General features: G+C 44.4%; 1 protein-coding gene across 5 annotated transcripts in view; it reads left to right on the top strand.

The window, feature by feature from the left end:
- The window catches only part of CEP78 (centrosomal protein 78), a 167,503-nt gene that overhangs the window by 77,202 nt on the left and 63,765 nt on the right, over positions 1–26,536 (top strand). For all 5 annotated transcript variants that reach the window (XM_077249007.1, XM_077249008.1, XM_077249005.1 and 2 more), the window contains exon 11: positions 18,033–18,063. In XM_077249007.1, coding sequence (XP_077105122.1) covers positions 18,033–18,063 — 31 coding nt within the window. The remainder of the gene's footprint in view (positions 1–18,032; positions 18,064–26,536) is intronic.

The raw sequence follows: 26,536 nt of genomic DNA, 5'->3' as shown, positions 1-26,536 counted from the left end.
GATGCTTTAGAATCGGGCCACAGTCTAGTAGTTAATAAATAACATTTCCCACATGTCTACTTTACATCAGCACAATTTTGGAAACAAATTTTTTTTTTGCTAGGAAGTTATAAGGGTTAAAATTTAACCAGTGATTTCTCATTTTTAGAACAAAATTTACAAAACCATTTTTTTTAGGGACCACCTCACATTTTGAAGTCAGTTTGAGGGTTCTATATGGCTGAAAATACCCAAAAGTGACACCATTCTAAAAACTGCACCCCTCAAGGTGCTCAAAACCACATTCAAGAAGTTTATTAACCCTTCAGGTGTTTCACAGCAGCAGAAGCAACATGGAAGTAAAAAATGAACATTTAACTTTTTAGTCACAAAAATGATCTTTTAGCAACAATTTTTTTACTTTCCTAAGGGTAAAAGGAGAAACTGGACCACGAACGTTGTTGTCCAATTTGTCCTGAGTACGCTGATACCTCACATGTGGGGGTAAACCACTGTTTGGGTGCACGGCAGGGCTCGGAAGGGAAGGAGCGCCATTTGACTTTTTGAATGAAAAATTGGCTCCAATCTTTAGCGGACACCATGTCGCGTTTGGAGAGCCCCCGTGTGCCTAAACATTGGAGTTCCCCCACAAGTGACCCCATTTTGGAAACTAGACCCCCCACGGAACTTATCTAGAAGCATAGTGAGCACTTTAAACCCGCAGGTGCTTCACAAATTGATCCGTAAAAATGAAAAAGTACTTTTTTTTCACACAAAATTTCTTTTAGCCTCAATTTTTTCATTTTCACATGGGCAACAGGATAAAATGGATCCTAAAATTTGTTGAGCAATTTCTCCTGAGTACACCGATACCTCATATATGGGGGTAAACCACTGTTTGGGTGCACGGCAAGGCTCGGAAGGGAAGGCGCGCCATTTGACTTTTTGAATGAAAAATTAGCTCCAATCGTTAGCGGACAGCATGTCGCGTTTGGAGAGCCCCTGTGTGCCTAAACATTGGAGCTCCCCTACAAGTGACCCTATTTTGGAAACTAGACCCCTCAAGGAACTTATCTAGATGTGTAGTGAGCACTTTAAACCCCCAGGCACTTCACAGAAGTTTATAACGCAGAGCCGTGAAAATAAAAAATAATTTTTCTTTCCTCAAAAATGATTTTTAGCTTGGAATTTTTTATTTTCCCAAGGGTAACAGGAGAAATTGGATCCCAAATGTTGTTGTTCAGTTTGTCCTGAGTACGAAGATACCCCATATGTGGGGGTAAACCACTGTTTGGGAGCACAGCAGAGCTCGGAAGGGAAGGCACGCTTTTTGAATGGAAAATTAGCTCCAATAATTAGCGGACACAATGTCGCGTTTGGAGAGCCCCTGTGTGCCTAAACATTGGAGCTCCCCCACAAGTGACCCCATTTTGGAAACTAGACCTCCCAAGGAATTAATCTAGATGTGTGGTGAGCACTTTGAACCCCCAAGTGCTTCACAGAAGTTTATAACGCAGAGCCATGAAAATAAAAAAATTTTCTTTTCTCAAAAATGATTTTTTAGCCCACAATTTTTTATTTTCCCAAGGGCAACTGGAGAAATTGGACCCCAAAAGTTGTTGTCCAGTTTCTCCTGAGTACGCTGATACCCCATATGTGGGGGTAAACCACTGTTTTGGCACACGTCGGGGTTCGGAAGGGAAGTAGTGATGTTTTGAAATGCGGACTTTGATGGAATGCTCTGCGGGCGTCACGTTGCGTTTGCAGAGCCCCTGGTGTGCCTAAACAGTAGAAACTCCCCACAAGTGACCCCATTTTGGAAACTAGACCCCCCCAAGGAACTTATCTAGATGTGTAGTGAGCACTTAGAACCCGCAAGTGCTTCATAGAAGTTTATATCGCAGAGCCGTGAAAATAATAAATGTGTTTTCTTTCCTCAAAAATATTTTTTTTAGCCCAGAATTTTTTAATTTTCCCAAGGGTAACAGGAGAAATTTGATCCCAAGAGTTGTTGTCAAGTTTCTCCTGAGTAAGCTGATACCCCATATGTGGAGGTAAACCACTGTTTGGGCACATTCTGGGGCTCGGAAGTGAAGTAGTCACGTTTTGTAATGCAGACTTTGATGGAATGGTCTGAGGGCATCATGTTACGTTTGCAGAGCCCCTTATGTGCCTAAACAGTGGAAACCCCCCACAAGTGACCCCATTTTGGAAACTAGACCCCCCAAGGAACTTATCTAGATGTGTAGTGAGCACTTAGAACCCCCAAGTGCTTCATAGAAGTTTACAACGCAGAGCCGTGAAAATAAAAAATTATTTTTCATTCCTCAAAAATTATGTTTTAGCAAGCAATTTTTTATTTTCTCAAGAGTAACAGGAGAAATTGGACCCCAATAGTTGTTGTCCAGTTTGTCCTGAGTACGCTGTTACCCCATATGTGGGGGTAAACCACTGTTTGGGCACATGTCGGGGCTCGGAAGGGAAGCAGTGACTTTTTGAAATGCAGATTTTGATGGAATGGTCTGCCGGTGTCATGTTGCATTTGCAGAGCCCCTGATGTGCCTAAACAGTAGAAACCCCCCACAAGTGACCCCATTTTGGAAACTAGACCCCCCAAGGAACTTATCTAGATGTGTGGTGAGCACTTTGAACCCCGAAGTGCTTCACAGAAGTTTATAACGCAGAGCTGTGAAAATAAAAAAGAATTTTTCATTCCTCTAATATTATGTTTTAGCAAGCAATTTTTTATTTTCGCAAGGGTAACAGGAGAAATTGGACCCCAACAATTGTTGCCCAGTTTGTCCTGAGTATGCTGGTACCCCATATGTGGGGGTAAACCACTGTTTGGGTGCACGTCGGGGCTTGGAAGGGAGGGAGCACCATTTGACTTTTTGAACGCAAGATTGGCTGGAATCAATGGTGGCGCCATGTTGCGTTCGGAGACCCCTGATGTGCCTAAACAGTGGAAACCCCTCAATTCTAACTCCAACACTAACCCCAACACACCCCTAACCCTAATCCCAACTCTAACCATGACCCTAATCACAACCCTAATCCCAACACACCCCTAACCACAACCCTAATCCCAACCCTAACCCTAATTCTAATCCCAACCCGAACTCTAACCCCAACCCTAACCACAACTTTAACCCCAACACACCCCTAACCATAACCATAACCACAAGCCTATTCTTAACCCTATTTCCAACCATAGACCTAATTCCAACCGTAACTCTAATTCCAACCCTAAGGCTATGTGCCCACGTTACGGATTCATGTGAGATTTTTCCGCACCATTTTTGAAAAATCCGCAGGTAAAAGGCACTGCGTTTTACCTGCGGATTTACCGCGGATTTCCAGTGTTTTTTGTGTGGATTTCACCTGCGGATTCCTATTATGGAGCAGGTGTAAAACGCTGCGGAATCCGCACAAAGAATTGACATGCTGCGGAAAATACAATGCAGCGTTTCCGCGCTGTATTTTCCGCACCATGGGCACAGCGGATTTGGTTTTCCATAGGTTTACATGGTACTGTAAACCTGATGGAACACTGCTACGAATCCGCAGCGGCCAATCCGCTGCGGATCCGCAGCCAAATCCACACCGTGTGCACATATCCTAATTCTAACGCTAACCCTAGTTCTAACCCTACCCCTAACCCTAACCCTAGTTCTAACCCTAGTGGAAAAAAAAATATTTTCTTTATTTTATTATTGTCCCTACCTATGGGGGTGATAAAGGGGGGGTTCATTTACTATTTTTTTTATTTTGATCACTGTGATAGGTTTTATCACAGTGATCAAAATGTAGCTGGAACGAAGCTGCCAGCCGGAGAAGACGGACGGACAGCAGGAGGCTCGGTAAGTATGAGGGGGGGGGGATCGGAGCACGTGGGGGGGTGATCGGAGCACGGGGGGGTGGGATCGGAGCACGGGGGGAGCGGACAGGAGGACGGAGGGGAGCACGGGACAGAACCGAGGACTGGGGACGCGATCGGTGGGTGTGGGGGGGGGGACAGAATAGGTTTTCCAGCCATGGCCGATGATATTACAGCATCGGCCATGGCTGGACTGTAATATTTCACCAGTTTTCATAGTGAAATATTACAAATCGCTCTGATTGGCTGTTTCACTTTCAACAGCCAATCAGAGCGATCGTAGCCACGGGGGGGTGAAGCCACCCCCCCCTGGGCTGAAGTACCACTCCCCCTGTCCCTGCAGATCGGGTGAAATTGGAGTTAACCCTTTCACCCGATCTGCAGGGACGCGATCATTCCATGACGCCACATAGGCGTCATGGGTCGGATTGGCACAGGTTTTCATGACGCCTATGTGGCGTCATGGGTCGGGAAGGGGTTAAGAAATGAAGGTCAGTCAGTCCGAAAAATTGGGAAAACTTTGAAAGTGTCCCCAAGTGCAGTGGCAAAAACCATCAAGCGCTACAAAGAAACTGCCTCACATGAGGACCGCCCCAGGAAAGGAAGACCAAGAGTCACCTCTGCTTCTGAGGAAGTTTATCCGAGTCACCAGCCTCAGAAATCGCAGGTTAACAGCAGCTCAGATTAGAGACCAGGTCAATGCCACACAGAGTTCTAGCAGCAGACACGCCTCTACAACAACTGTTAAGAGGAGACTTTGTGCAGCAGGCCTTCATGGTAAAATAGCTGCTAGGAAACCACGGCTAAGAACAGGCAACAAGCAGAAGAGACTTGTTTGGGCTAAAGAACACAAGGAATGGACAATAGACCAGTGGAAATCTGTGCTTTGGTCTGATGAGTCCAAATTTGAGATCTTTGGTTCCAACCATCGTGTCTTTGTGCGACGCAGAAAAGGTGAACGGATGGACTCTACATGCCTGGTTCCCACCGTGAAGCATGGAGGAGGAGGTGTGATGGTGTGGGGGTGCTTTGCTGGTGACACTGTTGGGGATTTATTCAAAATTGAAGGCAAACTGGACTAAGCATGGCTACCACAGCATCTTGCAGCGGCATGCTATTCCATCCAGTTTGCGTTTAGTTGGACCATCATTTATTTTTCAACAGGACAGTGACCCCAAACACACCTCCAGGCTGTGTAAGGGCTATTTGACCAAGAAGGAGAGTGATGGATTGCTACGCCAGATGACCTGGCCTCCACAGTCACCAGACCTGAACCCAATCGAGATGGTTTGGGGTGAGCTGGACCGCAGAGTGAAGGCAAAGGGGCCAACAAGTGCTAAGCATCTCTTGGAACTCCTTTAAGATTGTTGGAAGAACATTCCCGGTGACTACCTCTTGAAGCTCATCAAGTGTGTGCAAAGCAGTCATCAAAGCAAAAGGTGGGGGGCGTGGCTATGTAGCTGAAGAGAGAAGACGTGCCCTGGGAGAGCTCCCAATATCCTGACGTTATCCTGCCACTCAGACCCCTTTAAAACGCGGGCTGCTTGTGAATTGTAGCCCCCGTTGGACCCTGGAGAGTGTGGCTACTGCGGGAGGCGCTGTGAGATCCGGAAGAGACGGGAGCCGGCGGAGCCTGCAGGAGCGGTGAGGCCTGTGTGAGGCGGCGGCCATTTTACAGGCGCGCGCTCTGATGAGCATAGAGCGGCGCCAGCACCCTTCGCTCCCGGGCTGTGGATATAGTTTGGTGCTTGAGTGGCCAGCGACAGGACTCTGGTACACCGGGAGCCGGGGAGTTTCGATCGGCGGTACCGGCGTGGGTGGCAGTTATTCCAGAGGCGCGCGCTCTGGTGAGAGGAGATGCGGCGCCGAGCACTATATCTGCAGCGCTGCTTGGGAGGTGGACACTCATCCTGCACTACATTGAGGGGACAAGCGGTGAGTGCTCTGGAAAATTGGGCCCCGCGTACCCCCCTATCTGAAGACACCTGCCCTACTGGTGCTAGTAATTTGGAGGGTCTGGCCCCCTCCCCCTCTGCTGCCTTTGCCACTGCTGCAAACTCCCCCCCCCCCCCTTGGGGAATAGAACTCTGCTGTGCTGTAATCTGGGTGCAGAAGCACCCTGCTACTAGAGGTGCTCTGCATACCCAAGGCTGCCTCACAGCAATACATGGCAGTCTCTGCCGGCTCTGCTGTTTATCTGAGATTGGAACTGGACATTATTTCAGATCATAACTTTAATTACTTTGCTGCCTCTCATTCCTGTCAGCTATGCAGCACTCCAAAGGATCAGGAACGGCTGATAGACTTAAAAAATTCGCCACAGAGGACCCCCCGGATGGTGGACGGACCCTCAGGAATAACCCCTCACAGATTCAGCGTAAAGGTCATCCTTCTGATAGTAATGAGGAGGGGGAACAAGAGGAGTTAACCCTTAAACAGGCCTCTGAACAACTAATGCAGGCTATCTCCTTAACTAGATCCTCTCTTACTGAAAAGATAGAAAATGTACACACTGAGGTGGGCCGTCTAAGACTAGATATGCAGACTATGGGAGGACGCATCGCGGAGGTGGAAACAAGAGTGTCACAAATGGAAGATACCATTACACCCATGGAGACTAAATTGACAAGGCTGGCTAACTCCATAAACGCCTTGAAACAAAAAGCGGATGACTTGGAGAATAGACTGCGTCGGAATAATATTCTTATTATTGTTCTACCGGAGCGCTCGGAGGGCCAACGACCTGAGGATTTCCTAGAGGATTGGCTTAAGACTTCTCTGGAAGGTGAATTCTCCTCAACCTTCTCTGTGGAGAGGGCCCATAGAGTCCCTACGAGGCCCCTCCCTCCTGGGGCTCCGCCGAGACCTTTCTTGGCGCGTATTCTCAGATGCTATCCTACGTCTAGCACGATAGAAGAGCCCTATTAAGTTCCACAATGCCACAATCTCGATCTTTCCGGATTTCTCCATGGAGCTTCAGAAGCAGCGGGCACGGTTCCAAGAAATTAAGAAACAACTCAGAGACCGGAATGTTGTATACTCCATGATTTATCCTGCTCGCCTGCGGGTTGTTCATGAGGGTTCCTCTATATTTTTCACTGATCCGGAGGTGGCAACTGAGTGGTTGCGGGTCCACAAGGTGTCCAATGTAAAGACATCCTAATGCACTTGAGTGGATAATTATATAGTGAAGCTTTCTATGTGGGTGTCTAACCTACCAACAATACCAAACGCTTAATCTAGCGAGGGTATCCCCGTTTTCACTAGATAATAGGAGCATGGGACGACACTCCTACATCGTTTTTTTTTTTTTTTTTTTTTTCTATGTTTGTTTTATCTGTTATGTAGGTAGAAATCGCCGCCAGTGGATCTCTCGACCTCTATGTGTTATCCTTAGGCCCTTCCCGGACAACGTTGTTTATTATATTTTGACGAGTGAGCATGGGGTCTGAAATAATATACATGACCTGGAACGTGCGGGGTATTAAAACTCCCCGTAAAAAGATTAAGGTATTTTCACAGATCAAGAGCTATCACCCACACATCGTAGCGTTGGTTGAGACACAGTTGACTAGGAACACGGCCCGGTGTGTACAGAAACCGTGGGTGCAGTGGTCCATACATGCGTTCCACACTAGTTATTCAAGAGGGGTTTCACTGTTAATTCACAGGGACGTTAGATGGGAGATGAGGGAGGCTAAGAGGGATTCTGAAGGTCGATTCGTCTTTGTACACGCATTAATTAATTCTCGTGAATACGTCATTTTATGTGTTTACAACCCTCCTCCAGCTAATCTATTAATACTCCGGATGGCAATGAGCTTCGCCCTAAGCTATCCGGATGTAAATGTCATATGCATGGGAGATTTCAATCTGGACGCCCGCTTGGATAGGCTGAGACTGGGTGACGATATAGCGGGGGAACTCTCCTCTCAGACTCCATCCCCATTGGCTTTATTTATGGAGGGTAGTGGTTGGTTGGACATGTGGAGAACGCGCCATCCGGGGGTAAAAGTTTATACCTGTCACTCATCTACCAGACGTTCCCTCTCTCGCCTGGATTATATATTTGGATCCGAAGGGTTGGCAAAATGGGTGGATAGTGTTGAACATGGCAATAGGGGATTTTCTGACCACAGCCCGGTTATTCTTAAACTTACATTTGGGCACTCAAATAGCGGCATAGTGTGGAAATTTAATTCATTTTGGCTTAAGTTAATAGATTCCAATGATAGAACTGTGGACCAGTTGAATGGCTTTATTTTATCCCACCCTGAACCCCAAAACACTAATCTATTCTGGGATACCCTTAAGCCATATCTAAGGGGGTGTCTATCTTCTACGATATCTTACATAAAATGGGTGACTTCGAGCGAGGATGACGAGATGGAACAACGACTAAAAGATTCGGAGTCTGCATATATATCTGATCCAACTAATGGTAATAGACTTGAGTGGTTAACTTCCCAGAGTTTATATGTTCAGCATACAGACACTAAATCTAAGCGTAAATTATTTTTTTACCTGTCAATCCTTTTTTGAATTGGGAAACCAGGCTAGCAAATTTTTGGCTTTTCTGGTACGCCAACATAATGTCTCCAATACTATACTACAGATTCGAACACCAGACGGATCATTGGTGTCCTCGACTGAGGAGATACTTCGCTGCTTTCACGATTATTATAAGTCACTATATACATCTAAGTGTGACTTTGATGTTCAGGAAAACCTGGATTATTTATCGGATATAATATTTCCCCAACTGACCCCAGCTCAGCGAGCCTTTATGGACGCGGAGTTTACCCTGGAGGAGGTTGAACATGCTTTGATGGATATGGCCTCTGGGAAGGCCCCTGGCCCAGACGGGTTTCCCATTGAATTATACAGGAAATATCATGATATACTGGCACCACTTTTGTTGAGGGTGTTCCGGGGGGTGTGGGAGGAGGGTTCTATGCCCGACACGTTCTACGAAGCAAACATTATTGTACTCAAAAAGGAAGAAAAGGACCCATTGGAGTGTGGATCTTATAGGCCTTTCTCACTAGTAAATGTAGACTATAAAATCTTTACTGAAATCCTAGCTACAAGACTAAATTCGATTATATTAGACCTTATACATCCTGACCAAACGGGTTTTATGCCGGGCAAAAATACTTCGATTAACATCAGACGGGTCCAATCAGTAGTCCAATATAGCTCATTGGAACCAGATAACTCCTGGGCACTGGCATCACTGGATGCGGCCAAAGCCCTTGACTCTCTTGAGTGGCCCTTCCTATCAGCATGTTTAAAAAAATATGGTTTTGGGGATAAATTCTTGAAGTGGGTAGGTTTATTATATATGAAACCCAAGGCCCGTATAATTGTTAACGGCTCCATTTCTAAATCTTTTTCATTGTACAGAGGGACCCGCCAGGGGTGTCCCCTCTCCCCGGCCCTCTTTGCCCTCACGCTGACAAGCGGTGGACACCGCGTCAAGCTCCGGATTCACTAAGCTCCCAGCCCACATAGGACTAGGGCAGCCATATTCCAGTTATTCCTACCGGATCTACTGGATTCCTCTCATCAAGTGATACACAATCACCCTTAAGTACGTAACTGACGAAGGTCGCATGAGACCGAAACGTTTTCTGTACTACGTAATAAATTTCAAGTTTCATTAAAGTTGAGTGCCGGGTTTTTGGATATTTATGGTACTACTAAATTGTGGCCCGATTCTAACGCATCGGGTATTCTAGAATATGCATGTCCCCGTAGTATATGGACAATGATGATTCCATAATTCGCGGCAGACTGTGCCCGTCGCTGATTGGTCGAGGCAACCTTTATGACATCATCGTCGCCATGGCAACCATTATGACATCTACGTCGATACTGTGCCCGTCGCTGATCGGTCGAGGCCTGGCGGCCTCGACCAATCAGAGACGCGGGATTTCCAGGACAGACAGAAAAACCCTTAGACAATTATATATATATATAGATGGTGTGGGAACCTACCCGTGCACCCCCGTAGCAGTGCTCACGTTTTTTGTCTACCGTTACGACTTCATAGACACTAAACATGTCTAGGTTATTTTTTTATCTACAGTAAGTGGTGAAACAAAATTCCAAACTTTGCAAAAAAAAAAAAAAATTGCGCCATTTTCCTATACCCGTAGCTTCTCCATTTTTCTTGATCTGGGGTCGGGTGAGGGCTTATTTTTTGCGTGCCGAGCTGACGTTTTTAATGATACCATTTTGGTGCAGATACATTCTGTTGATCACCCGTTATTGCATTTTAAAGCAATGTTGTGGCAACCAAAAAAACATAATTCTGCCGTTTAAAATTTTTTTCTCGCTACGCCATTTAACAATCAGGTTAATCCTTTTTTTTATTGAAGGATCGGGCGATTCTGAACGCGGTGATACCAAATAGGTGTAGGTTTGATTTTATTTTTATTGTTTTATTTTGAATGGGGCGAACGGGGGATGATTTAAACTTTTATATTTTATTTTTTTCAGATTTTTTTTTAAAACCTTTTTTTTTTTTTTTTTTTTTTTACTTTTGCCATGCTTCAATAGCCTCCATGGGAGGCTAGAAGCTGGCACAACTCGATCGCCTCTGCTACATAGGAGCGAAGCTCAGATCACTCATATGTGGTAGAATTGTTGCATTGCTATGAGCGCCAACCACAGGATGGCGCTCATAGCAATCCGGCATCAACAACCATAGAGGTCTCAAGGACACCTCTGGTTGTTATGCCGACGCATCGCTGTCCCCCGATCACGTGACGGTGGTCAGCGATGCGCGCATATCCGGCTGGATGGCTGGAAGCGCTAGTTAAATGCCGCTGTCAGCATTTGACAGCGGCATTTAACTAGTTAATAGCGGCGGGTGGATCGTGATTCCACCCGCTGCTATTGCGGGCACATGTCAGCTGTTCAAAACAGCTGACATGTCCCGACTTTGATGCGGGCTCCGGCGGGGATCTGACCTCGGACGTACTATCCCGTCTGCGGTCAGAAAGGGGTTAAATGGGCTCTGGGTAAATAAAGCGACCAATGATCCGTTGGCTGTACATGATAGGTGTTCGTTTAGGTCCGACCATTAGAAACTGCACCAATCGGAAGAATAGGGGCGTTTTATCCCTGATAGGACACTTATCCCCATTTTAAAATGGAGCGGCAGGTGGGATGTCTGACCGCAGCTCCATTCATTCTTTTTGGGGCTTCCAGAAAAAAACAAGTGTAGTGCTCGCAGCCACTAAGGGAATGAATGGATCAGTGGTCAAGTCGCACATGCCTCTCCAGTCTAATGGGGATAAAAGTTCCACATTCTGCCAATTGCGTCTAAGGGTACTGTCACACAGTACCATTTTGATCGCTACGACGGTACGATTCGTGACGTTCTAGCGATATCGTTACGATATCGCAGTGTCTGACACGCAGCAGCGATCAGGGATCCTGCTGAGAATCGTACGTCGTAGCAGATCGTGTGGAACTTTCTTTCGTCGCTTGATCACCCGCTGACATCGCTGGATCGTTGTGTGTGACAGCGATCCAGCGATGTGTTCGCTTGTAACCAGGGTAAACATCGGGTAACTAAGCGCAGGGCCGCGCTTAGTAACCCGATGTTTACCGTGGTTACCAGCGTAAAAGTAAAAAAAAAACAAACAGTACATACTCACATTCCGGTGTCTGTCCCCGGCGTCTCAGCTTCTCTCCACTGTGTGAGCGTCTGCCAGCCGGAAAGCGAGCACAGCGGTGACGTCTGACGTCACCGCTGTGCTTGCCGGCTATGGCGCTTACACAGTGGAGAGAAGCAGAACGCCGGGGACAGACACCAGAATGTAAGTATGTACTGTTTGTTTTTTTTTACTTTTACGCTGGTAACCACGGTAAACATCGGGTTACTAAGCGCGGCCCTGCGCTTAGTTACCCGATGTTTACCCTGGTTACCGGGGACTTCGGCATCGCTCCAGCGCCGTGATTGCAACGTGTGACAGCAGTCTACGACGCTGGAGCGATAATCATACGACGCTGCGACGTCACGGATCGTGCCGTCGTAGCGATCAAAATGGTACTGTGTGACAGTACCCTAAGCAGTCAGTCCCCACTAATCAATATGTTATCACTTATCCTGTAGAGAGGTGATTACTTTTTTCACAGGAGAACCCCTGTAAGTGCATCTCTGCCACTGTGTTCCAAGTATCTAATCTCTAATGGAAATAAAGAATCTTCTCCTAATTGATATCAGTGAGAACAGATAACCTCCATATACAGCACAATCCTCTATACCAGTGTTTCCAAAACTCCAGTCCTCACCGATCCCACAGGTCATGTTCTCAGGATTTCCTTAGTATTGCACAGGTTGTGGAAGTTTCATGAAGCCCTCAGGAATTCTCTCACCTGTGCAACACTATGGAAATCCTGAAAACATGACCTGTTGGGTCCGTGAGGACTGGAGTTTGGGAAACACTGCTCTATAACAATAAAACCACATACATGGAAGAAATACCGCGACACCATGACCAGACCACATATTACCACCACATAGTAAAAGAATTATAGCACGTACAAGAAACAAATACTGCCGAACCACATGTTACCACCACATAGTGACAGAATAATACCACATACAAGAAACAAATACTGCCATACCATGACCAGACCACATATTTTACCAGCATATAGTAACCAAATAATACCATGACTGGACTACATATTTCACCACATAGTGACCGAATAATACCACATAGAAACGACAAATACTGTCACACCGTGACCAGGCCATAAATTACCACCACATAGTGACTGGATACTACAATACTGATCATGAATACAATCCACAATGCGAACAACACTGTTATTACCACCAGTGACATTATACACAGGAGCCCTGTATATACTGTATAGTGTACATGTAACACACTGACTTACCAGTGACGTCTACAGTTGAAGTTCTTCATCTTCTCTTTTCTTCTTCATCCAGAACAGACCACCATCACTCCTTCCTTCCAGCTAGGACTTGTTTTTTATATGGTGGATAATTTGTCCACATACAAAATGGACATAGTCTAGCTAAAATTCTTGTGGGCATTTATGCCAATACAATATGGGCGGTGAGTGACATGTCTTCCGTCACACAAAAGGCACCTTGTTGATACTTGTTGATTTGCTTATATGTGTGTTTTTTAGGATTGTATCATAAAATACTGTAACTTTTTAAACAAACACACTGTTTTCACTGGTTATTATTGTGTGTTCCTGGCAATCTTACAACGCTGGGTCACACTTTCGGATTTTATATGCTTTTTTAAATAACCATAACCCCATTTGGACATTTTTGTTTTGATACTCTTAGGACTTGTCTCTGCAGAAAATACCGTATATACCCGAGTATAAGCCAAGATTTTCAGCCCATTTTTTTTAGGCTGAAAGTGCCCCTCTCGGCTTATACTTGAGTCATTGTCCCAGGGGGGTCGGTGGAGGAGGGGGAGCGGCGGCTGTGACATACTCACCTGCTCCTGGCGACGTCCCTGCATCTCCGGTCTCCGGGAGCTGACAGCTTCTTCCAGCATTGAGCGGTCACATGGTACCGCTCATTACAGTAATGAATATGGACCCGACTCCACTCCCATAGGGGTGGAGCCGCATATTCATTCATGTAATGAGCAGTAACAGTGACCGCTCAACGCTGAAAGAAGCTGTCAGCGCCTGGAGACCGGAGATGCAAGGATCGCGCCAGGAGCAGGTGAGTATAATGGGGAGGGGGAGCACTGCGCGATATTCACCTTTCCTCGTTCCTCTGCAGTGACGCTCAGGTCAGAGGGCGCGATGACGCGATTAGTCTGCACCCTCTGCCTGAACGTTAGTGCAGAGGACGCAAAAGACACAGCGGCGCTGGAACGAGGACCGGTGAGTATTGCAAGTGCCGGGGGCCTGAGCGACGAGAGGTGAGTATGTCTTTTTTTTTTTTAATCGCAGCAACAGCATATGGGGCAAATATCACTATGGGGCATCTTATGGGGCCATATTCAATGTTTGTGCAGCACTATATGGGGCAAATATCTATATGGAGCATCTTATGGGCCATAATCAATGTTTGTGCTTCATTATATGGGGCAAATATCTTTATGGAGCATCTTATGGTGCCATAATCAACATTTGTGCAGCATTATATGGGGCAAATATCTCTATGGAGCATCTTATGGGGCCATTATTAACCTTTGTGCAGCATTGTATGGGGCATATTTTAATATGGAGCATCTTATGAGGCCCATCATGAACTGTATGGAGCATCTAATGGGGCCCATCATGAACTGTATGAAGCATTATATGAGACTCCTGATTCAATATGGATAGTCAAACACACTTAACCTACGGATATCTCAATTAATTTTACTTTTATTGGTACCTATTTTTATTTTTGAAATTTACTGGTAGCTGCTGCATTTTTCACCCTAGGCTTCTACTCGAGTCATTAAGTTTTCCCAATTTTTTGTGGCAAAATTAGGGGGTCGGCTTATACTCGGGTCAGCTTATACTCGAGTATATATGGTAACAGTCATCAGTAGCTGATCCCTTCCTGAGCACATTCCCCACTTATTCCCTGACTTCTACACTGCGTCAGATGAAAAAAAAAAAAGCGATTTAGTGCCGCCCTGCACAGTAACAGGACATAGATGCAATGCAATAAACCAGCTCACCCTCCACCAGCGCTGCTGGAGTAACAGGACCCCACTTTTATTCCCCCTATAGAAAACCGTTACCTAAAGAGTAAATTATATTACAGTAGTAATAATGTCCCTAATTAAACCCTAAAGAAATGATGGTCCCCACTTGTCAACATAAACGAATATAGCATGTCCCTCATCCTGGTCCCCTTTATTTAATAATCTCGTCAAGCTTGGCCTTCTTTATTTAATAATATGCCTCCTATATCCGTTGTCGAGCCTGGCCCTCTATGTCCCTTGTCAAGCCTGGCCCCCAGATATCCATAGTGGCTTCCATATGTCCATTGTCCCGACCCTTCATATACACTGCTCAAAAAAATAAAGGGAACACTTAACCAACAGAATATAACACCAAGTAAATCTTCTGTGAAATCAAACTGTCCACTTAGAAAGCTACACTGTTTGACAATCAATTTCACGTGTTGTTGTGCAATTGGGATAGACAACAGCTGGAAATTATTGGCAGTTATCAAGACACAATAAAGGAGTGGTTCTGCAGATTAGGACCACAGACCACATCTCGGTACTAATGCTTTCTGGCTGTAGTTTTGGTCACTTTTGAATGTTGGTTGTGCTTTCACACTCTTGGTAGCATGAGACGGACTCTACAACCCACACAAGTGGCTCGGGTAGTGCAGCTCATCCAGGATGGCACATCAATGTGAGCTGTGGCAAGAAGGTTTGCTGTGTCTGTCAGCGTAGTGTCCAGAGGCTGGAGGCGCTACCAGGAGACAGGCCAGTATATTAGGAGACGTGAAGGGGGCCGTAGGAGGGCAACAACCCAGCAGCAGGACCGATAACTCAGCCTTTGTGCAAGAAGGAACAGGAAGAGCACTGCCAGAGCCCTGCAAAATGACCTCCAGCAGGCCACAAATGTGCATGTGTCTGCACAAACGGTTACAAACCGACTCCATGAGTATGGTCTGAGTGCCCGATGTCCACAGATGGGGGTTATTTACAGCCCAACACCGTGCAGGATGCTTGGCATTTGCCACAGAACACCAGGATTGGCAAATTCGCCACTGGTGCCCTGTGCTCTTCACAGATTAAAGCAGGTTTACACTGAGCACATGCGACAGATGTGACAGATTCTGGAGACGCCGTGGAGAGCGATCTGCCTGCAACATCCTTCAGCATGACCGGTTTGGCAATGGGTCAGTAATGGTGTGAGGTGGCATTTCTTTGGAGGGCCGCACAGCCCTCCATGTGCTCCCAAGAGGTAGCCTGACTGCCATTAGGTACTGAGATGAGATCCTCAGACCCCTTGTGAGACCATATGCTGGTGCTGTTGGCCCTGGGTTCCTCCTAATGCATGACAATGCCAGACCTCATGTGGCTGGAGTGTGTCAGCAGTTCCTGCAAGATAAAGGCATTGATGCTATGGACTGGCCCGCCCGTTCCCCAGACCTGAATCCGATTGAACACATCTGGGATATCATGTCTCACACCATCTACCAACGTCACGTTGCACCACAGACTGTCCAGGAGTTGGCGTATGCTTTAGTCCAGGTCTGGGAGGAGATCCCTCAGGAGACCATCTGCCACCTCATCAGGAGCATGCCCAGGGTTGTAGGGAGGCACGAAGAGGCCACACACACTACTGAGCATCATTTCCTTGTCTTGAGGCATTTCCACCGAAGTTGGACTTCATTTTCCACTTTGATTTTGAGCATCATTCCAACTCCAGACCTCCGTGGGATATTAGTTGTGATTTATATTGATAATTTTTAGGTTTTATTGTTCTCAACACATTCCACTATGTAATGAATAAAGATTTACAACTGGAATATTTCATTCAGTTATATCTAGGATGAGGGATTTTAGTATTCCCTTTATTTTTTTGAGCAGTGTATTTATCCTGCCCCCTACCCATATATCCATCTTGGCCCCAATGTGTCTCTTGTCATGGTCCCCCCTATATATTCATCCTGGCCCCCATATGTCCCTTGTCCAGGCCCCCCAGATATCCGTCCTGGCCCCTCCCCCCATATCCATCCTGACTCACCCATATAGATCCATCCTGGTTCCTTGTCCTGCCCCCCTTTCCCCATATATCCATCCTCACCCTGCACCCCATATGTCCATCCTGGCTCCCCTATATATTCAACCTAGTCCCTTGTCCTGGCCCCTATATATCCATCCTGCCCTTCCCCTACATATCCATCCAGGGCCGTTGTACTGACCCCCCATATATTCATCCATCCTGGCCCCTTTACCATGCCGCATGCACAGAAGGAAAAAATTAATTTCTCTTACCTGCTGGTACTGTGCAGCGTCCTCCTCTACGTCGACATCAGATGCACACACGTCCGTGTTCATTGGGACATGCTAAGTGGCGGTTCAGGTAATGAACTCTGTGTGCGCGCACATACTTTGCCTGCTCTTTTAAAGGGCCCATGCCCTTAAAAAAATGCAGACTTTTTTCTTCTCCCTTCTTTCTTCCTCCTCCTCTATCTCTCTGGTCCACAGCAAGGACCCACCAAAGAGTTCCCCGATACCCCACCAGGCCAGTCCGACCCCGCATATACAGATTATGAAAGTCTTGTGGCCTTATACTATATACTTCAGTACTATAGAATTGCAGTATATTGTGAAAAATCATATAATTGCCGGCCACAGCTTTAGTTTCACAGGAGTACTATAATGGCTGGCATGGGAGTCTTCTACAAATATCAGGCTGCCGTAGCAACCCATTGGCACCCTAATATTGGAATTGTGTCCCTCCTGGTTCAAGCGCATTCAATTCCATTGTCAGAGATTGACTTCAGAATTTAAGAGGTTAACAGCATCAGATGGAGCACAGCTTTACCCACTGCTATTAGAGGCAGATGATGACTGAATAACAAAGCCATCATCTGCCAGGAATGATGCAAACTTGGCTCTTGAAAAACATGTTCAGGAACATCTTCCTGGTCACAAATGGATTTTCTATTGCTTTGACTGAAAATGAGGCTGCAAGTGTGCTGGTGTGATTCCTGGTTTGTACATCGATTGTCTGAATTATTGCCTTCTATTTATCTCCCATATATATGCTTGATTGATATTTCTACTGTGCAGCACAAGAAATAGCGGAGGAGAAGAGATGTCAATCCAGTACATGGTGGTGGCACTAGGCAGATGGTTCACTTGCGGAGATCTTACTGCTTTTGGTGCCTTATTTACATAAAGAAGTTGATTTTCTCAGCAATGGAAAATCTACTTGCTGCAAGGAAAGCATGATTGAACTTGTCTTCTATTGCAATGCCCAGCAATGTAATTAGTTTGATGACCCTAAAGGCCCATAAAGTTTACTTTTAATGTAGTCCTAAAACAAAGCTTCAGCTCCTTCATTTTTGTGATAGAAATTAACACTGAGAACCCAAAAAAATCTTATATTGCTGTTTTGATAAAATCTTGCTTTCCAGCTTGTATGGCTCTGTTTTTATTCTGCCCTAATTTTTTTTTTTTTCTTTCCTCAGAGAATTGTCTCCATACTCTCCACCTGCACAGGTAAAGTATTAGATTGTCTGTTGCAAAGTCTCAAATAATGTTATTCTTAATGACGTAACATTGGTTTGTCAAGATAAATTGAGGAGGACCTGAATTTTTGCTTTGCTTCAGCCAAGCTAGGTGTTACTGTTAAAGTAGCTGTCTAAGGACTCATTCAGATGTATCTGAATTTTCATGTATGCAAAAATAAAGTACAAGTATCTTCTGTGTTTTGAATCTGAGTTTCATCAGTGTTTGATCAGTGTGTCAGTGATTACCATCAGTGTTTCATCAGTTATTTTCTAAACTGCAAAACTTCTCCTGTCCGTTAAAATGTTATTGACAGCTCACAGATTGCACATGGATGCCATCTGTGTGCTGTCCATGATTTTAACGGAATCATAAATTTGTGATTAGCAGAAGGAATGATCCAGACTGAATAAAGGGCTTGAATTCTTAATTATAAAACTAAAAAAGCTTAGCAATAGTTCATCTCAAAGACTGCTAATTGGACTTAGTTTATGTTTTAATTTGTCAGATGTCAGACAGATGTATGTTCAAAACATCCCCCTTTCGCCCCATTCTAAATAAAACAGTAAAAAAGAAAATCAAATATACTCATATTTGGTATGGTCGCGTTCAGAATCGCCCGATCTATCAATATAAAAAAAAACTAACACAATCGCTAAACGGCGTAATGAGAAAAAGTCAAAACACCAGAATTAATGTTTTTTGGGTCACTGCAACATTGCATTAAAATGCAATAACGGGCGATCAAAAGATCGTATCTGCGCCAAAATGGTATCATTAAAAGCAGCTCGGCATGCAAAAAATAAGCCCTCACCTGACCCCAGATCACGGAAAATGGAGACGCTATGAGTATCGGGAATTGGCGCAATTTTTTTTTTTTTAAACTTTGTAATTTTTTTTTCACCACTTAGATAAAAAAGAACATAGACATGTTTGGTATCTTGTATGAACGTGTAATGACCTGGAGAATAATAATGGCAGGTCAGTTTTAGCATTTACTGAATATAGCAAAAAAGCAAACAAAAACAAGCTACTGCGCAGGCGCCATTTTCAAATAGTTTTTTTTTTCGTCTCTAGCTGAATAAAATGTATTATTGGCACATAAAACTTGTGATCTTGCTGCAGATCAGGCTCCTCGGCTGGCACCTGCCTACAGAAGGTGTTTTTTTGTTTGTTTTTCTTTTAATGTATGTACAGAAATTCATTATGCAAACTAGGGGAGCAGTCAGTGAGGGATCAGTGACCTGTCAGCAGTCTGCATTATGAATATCTAATCAGAGCACCACATGCAGACACCCCCCCCCCCCCAGACCTGCCTTAGGGCATGAGCATATCATTAACTACAAACTGAAAATAAAGATTTAAAGAACAACCATAAGACAGATTTCATCAACCAAAATATAGTTTTAATCAGTATAACGGCACTGTCCTGAAACTGTCTGTAGGTTACTGTGCTAAATCCTTCTGACAGGTTCCTTTTATGAGCATATCTGTGTGTTCAGAATTATTTCACAACGATTAGTGTGCAGAATTAATATGCAACTGTGACAAATATTGTAGATATTCCATATCAATCATCATCATCATACTATTGGGCTTGGAATTATAAACACCCTATCAGCATTTGCTGTGGTAACTTGACACCTGGCCAGCTCAAACAACACTCCCACTAGCAGCTGGTATGCAACCTACAGTAAGACCCCCTGTGGATCCAAGCCAAGTGGCTTGAAGCCTTTGTTCGGCCAACTAGGATTTCATAAAGGAGTTATGGAAATATTATACGTCCTAGCTGTACATCGTATATATTTCTGAGACCCTCAGACCAGGTCAAACACATGTCGGGGTCTCCAGTCATTCTAACACTCATGGGAAGGGAGATACACAGAACAGCCACAAGCAGCAATGTACTAAAATTGTGTTTAGTCTCTGAGTAGCAGGGGCCCGGTCAGATCCGATGGCGTCAGAACCGCTGCCCTGGGACCACCCAGAAAGGAGTTATGATCTTTCAAAGATTTTGGGAGATTTATCTCCAAACCCTCGGGAGGAGATTTAGGTTCAGCCCAGAGGGCAGGAGGGGGAGTGACCCATAGGGGTAAGGGCTTGTGTGAAGCATTTCCCCTGCTTATTCTCTGGGAGGTCGTGAGGACATAGTGAGCCCTCCCCCACAAGCCAGGCCTTTCATCTAACTGGTAACTGACTATATAAGCCCTTACCCTTACACTTTGTCCTACCACTATTGTATTTGCATATCTGACCATTAAATGTGTATAATCATTGTGTGTATATATAGTGTTTTGTCTAGTGTGCCCTTAAGGCGACTAAATATATAATTTAACCTTGGGCTGCTCTCTTATCTCAATCCAAGAACCCACACGTCCATTTCTCGGCCTAATCTCAAACGCTACTGGGGCTTGTTTCTGGTCCGATATAACCCTGATAACGCACCAGGAATATATTTAATGAGGAACTGGTGGCAGTCCTACAAGGTTGATAAAGTTCTGTTTCACAGAGGCTAGTGAAAGGGGCCTCTGAGCCTGTCCGGGTCGTGGGAGAGTGTGGTGCCATGTTGCGTGGGCAACCTTCTATCACTCCCTGTACCTCCATGGGCCCATGTGGACAGGGTTGGGTCTTTGTAAAAGTGTGCCAAGCTGACCTTATGTGTCCCTAGGGGGTGCAGAACGTCACGTTGGTATACGTGGAGAGGCCTTATCACGTGATCTGATGAAATATTGATGTCAGATGGGGTGACCAGGTGTGGCTCCCTCCCCATCTCATCACAGCAACTAAATGAAAAACATACATATTCCCCATCTCAATTGTTTGTTTACATCTGTTAAACTGAGAATAATAATCAAACTACTCAAAATGTACAAAAATAGATTATATTTCTGACATTTCAAAAAATATCAGAGACCAGTTCTGGAGAAAAGCACTGGAGGATAATGGGTTCCTGGTTGCTTCACCTTTGATTCTTCTCAGAACTTTGGCAGTTAAGGTGCATCTTTTTTCCCTTGTTGACTATTTGCAACAAAACCTTGGATAATTTAGTGATCGCCACAACATCTTAGCAATTTCAAGAGTGCTGCTTCCCTCTATAAGACTTGTAACAATTTATGACTTGGTTAGGTAAGATATAGTCATGAGCGAATGAGTGATGTTAGCCAGCATAAGTACATTCCCCAGCAACCAGGCAACCCCCACATGTACTTATGGTGGCTAACTGATGTAAATCATTCAGCTGCGGCAAGAAAAACGAAATCTCCGAGCACTAAAAAATACTCGGAGGACCCCCGAGCATGCTCGAGAAATCTCGAGTAACGAATATATTCTCTCATCACTAATAAGATAGGTACACAAGGCAACACAGGACGCAAGGAGGCGTAGGCGGAGCATAGGCGTAGTTTTAGGGAGAGAAACCACAAAAAATTGGTGCAACAAAGTCCAAAGAATTATACCAAAATCTTTATTAAATATAAATATACAAAACAAGAATCAAACAGTAGTAATGGGTTAAAATCTGCTACAGAATACACAGAACGCATGGAAATGCAGGATCTCCACTGCGACAGCAGCCAGGCACTGTGCATTAGGAACAAAGGGCACCAATAGCCACTGCAGACCACATAGAAAAAATGCTTAGTAATAACAAAAAAGTAAGAAGAGCCTGCTAAGATAGAGAACCAAATGGCACATAGGTAGAATAGTAACCCAGTAAGGTACCTGATCAGCTGATGACACAGGGAGACCGCGCACTCCAAGCCCACCCCAACGCGCGTTTCGGAGATGTCCTTCCTCAGGGGGCGTGTCGTGCAATTATCGCAGGTGGTTTATAAAGGTGCAGGACACCGTAAGCAACCAATGCGCAGGGAGACCAGATCATACGGGCGTACAGACCGGCGCCGGAAAGCACGGGCCCATGCAATCCGGCGTCACACCGCGACCCGGAAGTAAGCAGGAAATTAGTCACAACTGCGCATGACCGGAAAGGATCCCGCAGCCATATTCAAAAGGAGAAACCAAAAGGCACTATAATATAGAAGTGCATGGGGCCGGAAACACAGTAGCGGCCATATTTAAAAGGGGAAAGAATACCACGTACATAGAAGCGCTACGCAGCAGGTGAATGAAAATAGCTGTGCACATCATCAGATAAACAGCTCAATGCGATAAACCGTGTACATATCTATTGTAAAAAGATATAATTAATCGTACATGGCACCAAAAAAATGATTAGTGCAGATAATACAGTTAAAGCACTCATGTACACAGACAGTATATGACCATATAGTGGATAGCAATACATACAGCACAGCAATATGCATAAATATCAGATGGCAATAACAATATATCGTAGTAAGCATATAACAGAGGAGCTATCTATATAATCATGAATACAAGAACAACTATTTATGGACATATATGTATATACAAAGAGCATGCTAACAAATCATCCAAAAATTGTATACACAGTTAGTTGCGAAAATGAATCCCATGATGCACCCATGCACTGGTAAGAAGAGTACCCCTTGCAGATAGGTGGCACGACAGATGGCGTAATGGTGCTAAAAGATAAAAATATTATTAATAAACAGACACACATAAAATAAAAGAACCGGGGAATGGTTTTCAGGGTAACCATTCCCCGCCATTTTCAATTACTTCATAACTGCAACAGTGCTCTGTTGAGAGTAAGGGGAATTGATTGTATTAAGATCAATATACGTGGCGGCAATCTGTCCAAACGTCTTAGTCAACTGGAAGCTAGATGGATCTGGCGGCTGAACACTGTTCACCCGCACGGCTTGAATGAACATCTCTCTTTTGCTCCCTTTCTTTGAATCGGCTGCTCTTCCCCCTTTTTTGGTATACATAGTCTGTGAATTTATACATGGTTCTTTTATTTTATGTGTGTCTGTTTATTAATAATATTTTTATCTTTTAGCACCATTACGCCATCTGTCGTGCCACCTATCTGCAAGGGGTACTCTTCTTACCAGTGCATGGGTGCATCATGGGATTCATTTTCGCAACTAACTGTGTATACAATTTTTGGATGATTTGTTAGCATGCTCTTTGTATATACATATATGTCCATAAATAGTTGTTCTTGTATTCATGATTATATAGATAGCTCCTCTGTTATATGCTTACTACGATATATTGTTATTGCCATCTGATATTTATGCATATTGCTGTGCTGTATGTATTGCTATCCACTATATGGTCATATACTGTCTGTGTACATGAGTGCTTTAACTGTATTATCTGCACTAATCATTTTTTTGGTGCCATGTACGATTAATTATATCTTTTTACAATAGATATGTAAACGGTTTATCGCATTGAGCTGTTTATCTGATGATGTGCACAGCTATTTTCATTCACCTGCTGCGTAGCGCTTCTATGTACGTGGTATTCTTTCCCCTTTTAAATATGGCCGCTACTGTGTTTCCGGCCCCATGCACTTCTATATTATAGTGCCTTTTGGTTTCTCCTTTTGAATATGGCTGCGGGATCCTTTCCGGTCATGCGCAGTTGTGACTAATTTCCTGCTTACTTCCGGGTCGCGGTCTGACGCCGGATTGCATGGGCCCGTGCTTTCCGGCGCCGGTCTGTACGCCCGTATGATCTGGTCTCCCTGCGCATTGGCTGCTTACGGTGTCCTGCACCTTTATAAACCACCTGCGATAATTGCACGACACGCCCCCTGAGGAAGGACATCTCCGAAACGCGCGTTGGGGTGGGCTTGGAGTGCGCGGTCTCCCTGTGTCATCAGCTGATCAGGTACCTTACTGGGTTACTATTCTACCTATGTGCCATTTGGTTCTCTATCTTAGCAGGCTCTTCTTACTTTTTTGTTATTATTAAGCATTTTTTCTATGTGGTCTGCAGTGGCTATTGGTGCCCTTTGTTCCTAATGCACAGTGCCTGGCTGCTGTCACAGTGGAGATCCTGCATTTCCATGCGTTCTGTGTATTCTGTAGCAGATTTTAACCCATTACTACTGTTTGATTCTTGTTTTGTATATTTATATTTAATAAAGATTTTGGTATAATTCTTTGGACTTTGTTGCACCAATTTTTTGTGGTTTCTTTGCTTTTGCAGTACTTGGTGCGTCCTGCATTATTCCATGTACAGGCATTTGTTTCCTCCTTCATATGCACTATACCCTCATTATAATGAATAGAGGATATCCATGGTTTTGCCTGTGTTGTTTTCCCTGCTTTTACTGTAGTTTTAGGGAGGAAGTATGCCGCCATCTGCAGCACTCCCGTACGCAAGTCTGAAACCAGCCTTAGTCAATTAAATCTTTGTTGGCCCATTTTGCCTGAGGAGAACAAGCTGCCTAATAATTTAGAACAAAAATGATATGGTCAAAATATTAATTCTGCACACACTGTATATATGGCACATTGCAGCACCGTGTATGCCTGCATACTATGTTAGGTCTGGGAGTCCCCTCCCTCTCCCCTTTTTTATTTTATATTTTTATTTACTTTGTTTAAATTATAGAAATGTAATTCCTTAAACTGATGGCATTTATTAAATGACTTTAATTGTGGAAGTCGTAAGAGCATGTTACACCAATTACCTGCTGTGCAGCATGATCCCAACATGATAACACTGCATCATGGAAACAATGGTGCTCTAAAAATAATACCAACAAGTCGTATTTATTTCTCTGGCCACACGTATTGAGCTGTTGCAAGTCTCTTCAAAAAGTTTCCAGTATTTTCATATTCATCAAGAATTTCATGACGTTAAATGCTTTCCACCAGAGGGCAGCATCACTGCACTTAATACAATGTGTTATATACATCCTGCTGCCGAAAGATATGTGATTGCTTAGTATATACAGATAATATCACACACACACACACACACACACACACACACACACACACACACACACACACACACACACACACACACACACACACACACACACACACACACACACACACACACACTACGGTGGTCACCCAGACAATTGTGTTTTCCATGAAAACTCATACTTTTATTAATCAAATGAGTTGCCAAATGAATTGAAAATCTAGTCCAGACATTGACAAGGTTCGAAAAAAAAGATTTTTATTTGAAATAATAATTTTCTCCATCAAACTTTGCTTTCGTCAAAGAATGCTCCCTTTGCAGTAATTGCAGCATTGCAGACCTTTGGAATTCTAGCAGTTAATTTGCTGAGGTAATCTGGAGAAATTTCACCCCATGCTTTCAGAAGCCCCACCCACAAGTTGGCTTGGCCTGATGGGCACTTTTTGCGTACCATACGGTCAAGCTGCTCCCACAACAGCTCAATGGGGTTGAGATTTGGTGACTGCTCTGGCCGCTCCATTACAGATAGAATACCAACTGCCTGCTTCTTCCCTAAATAGTTTTTGCATAATTTGGAGGTGTGCGTTGGGTCATTGTCTTGTTGTAAGATGAAATTGGCTCCAATCAAGTGCTGTCCACAGGGTATGTCATGGCGTTGCAAAATCAAGTGATAGCCTTCCTTATTCAAAATCCCTTTTACATTGTACAAATCTCCCACTTTACCAGCACCAAAGCAACCCCAGACCATCACATTACCTCCACCATGCTTGACAGAGGGCGTCAGGCACTCTTCCAGCATCTTTTCAGTAGTTCTGCGTCTCACAAATGTTCCTCTGTGTGATCCAAACACCTCAAACTAGGATTCGTCTGTCCATAACACTTTTTTCCAATCTTCCTCTGTCCAATGTCTATGTTCTTTTGCCCATATTAATCTTTTCCTTTTATTAGCCAGTCTCAGATATGGCTTTTCTTTGCCACTCTGCCCTGAAGGCCAGCATTCCGGAGTCGCCTCTTCACTGTAGACGATGACACTGGCCTTTTGTGTGTACTACTTAATGAAGCTGCCATTTGTGGACCTGTGAGGCGTTGATTTGTCAAAATACAGACTAATGTACTTGTCTTGTTTATCAGTTGTGCAGCGGGGCCTCCCACTTCTCTCTCTACTCTGGTTAGAGCCCGTTTGTGCTCCTCTGAAAGGAGTAGTACACACCGTTGTAGGAAATCTTCAGTTTCTTGGCAATTTCTCGCATGGAATAGCCTTCATTTCTAAGAACAAGAATAGACTGTCGAGTTTCACATGAAAGTTATTTTTTTCTGGCTATTTTGAGAGTTTAATGGAACCAACAAATGTAATGATCCAGATTCTCAACTAGCTCAAAGAAAGGTCAGGTTTATAGGTTCTCTCAACAGCCAAACTGTTTTCAGCTGTGCTAACATACTTGCACAAGGGTTTTCAAGGGTATTCTAACCAACCATTAGCCTTCTTACACAGCAAACACAAAGTACCATAAGAACACTGGAGTGATGGTTGTTGGAAATGGGCCTCAATACACGTATGAAGATATTGCATTACAAACCAGACGTTTGCAGCTAGAATAGTCAGTTACCACATTAGCAATGTACAGAGTTT

The sequence above is a fragment of the Ranitomeya variabilis genome, chromosome 1 (genome assembly GCF_051348905.1).
Source record: "Ranitomeya variabilis isolate aRanVar5 chromosome 1, aRanVar5.hap1, whole genome shotgun sequence".
In the NCBI taxonomy this organism is placed as follows: domain Eukaryota; kingdom Metazoa; phylum Chordata; class Amphibia; order Anura; family Dendrobatidae; genus Ranitomeya; species Ranitomeya variabilis.
The sequence above is the reverse complement of the archived record's forward strand: the minus strand, read 5'-3'. Positions and strand labels throughout refer to the sequence as shown.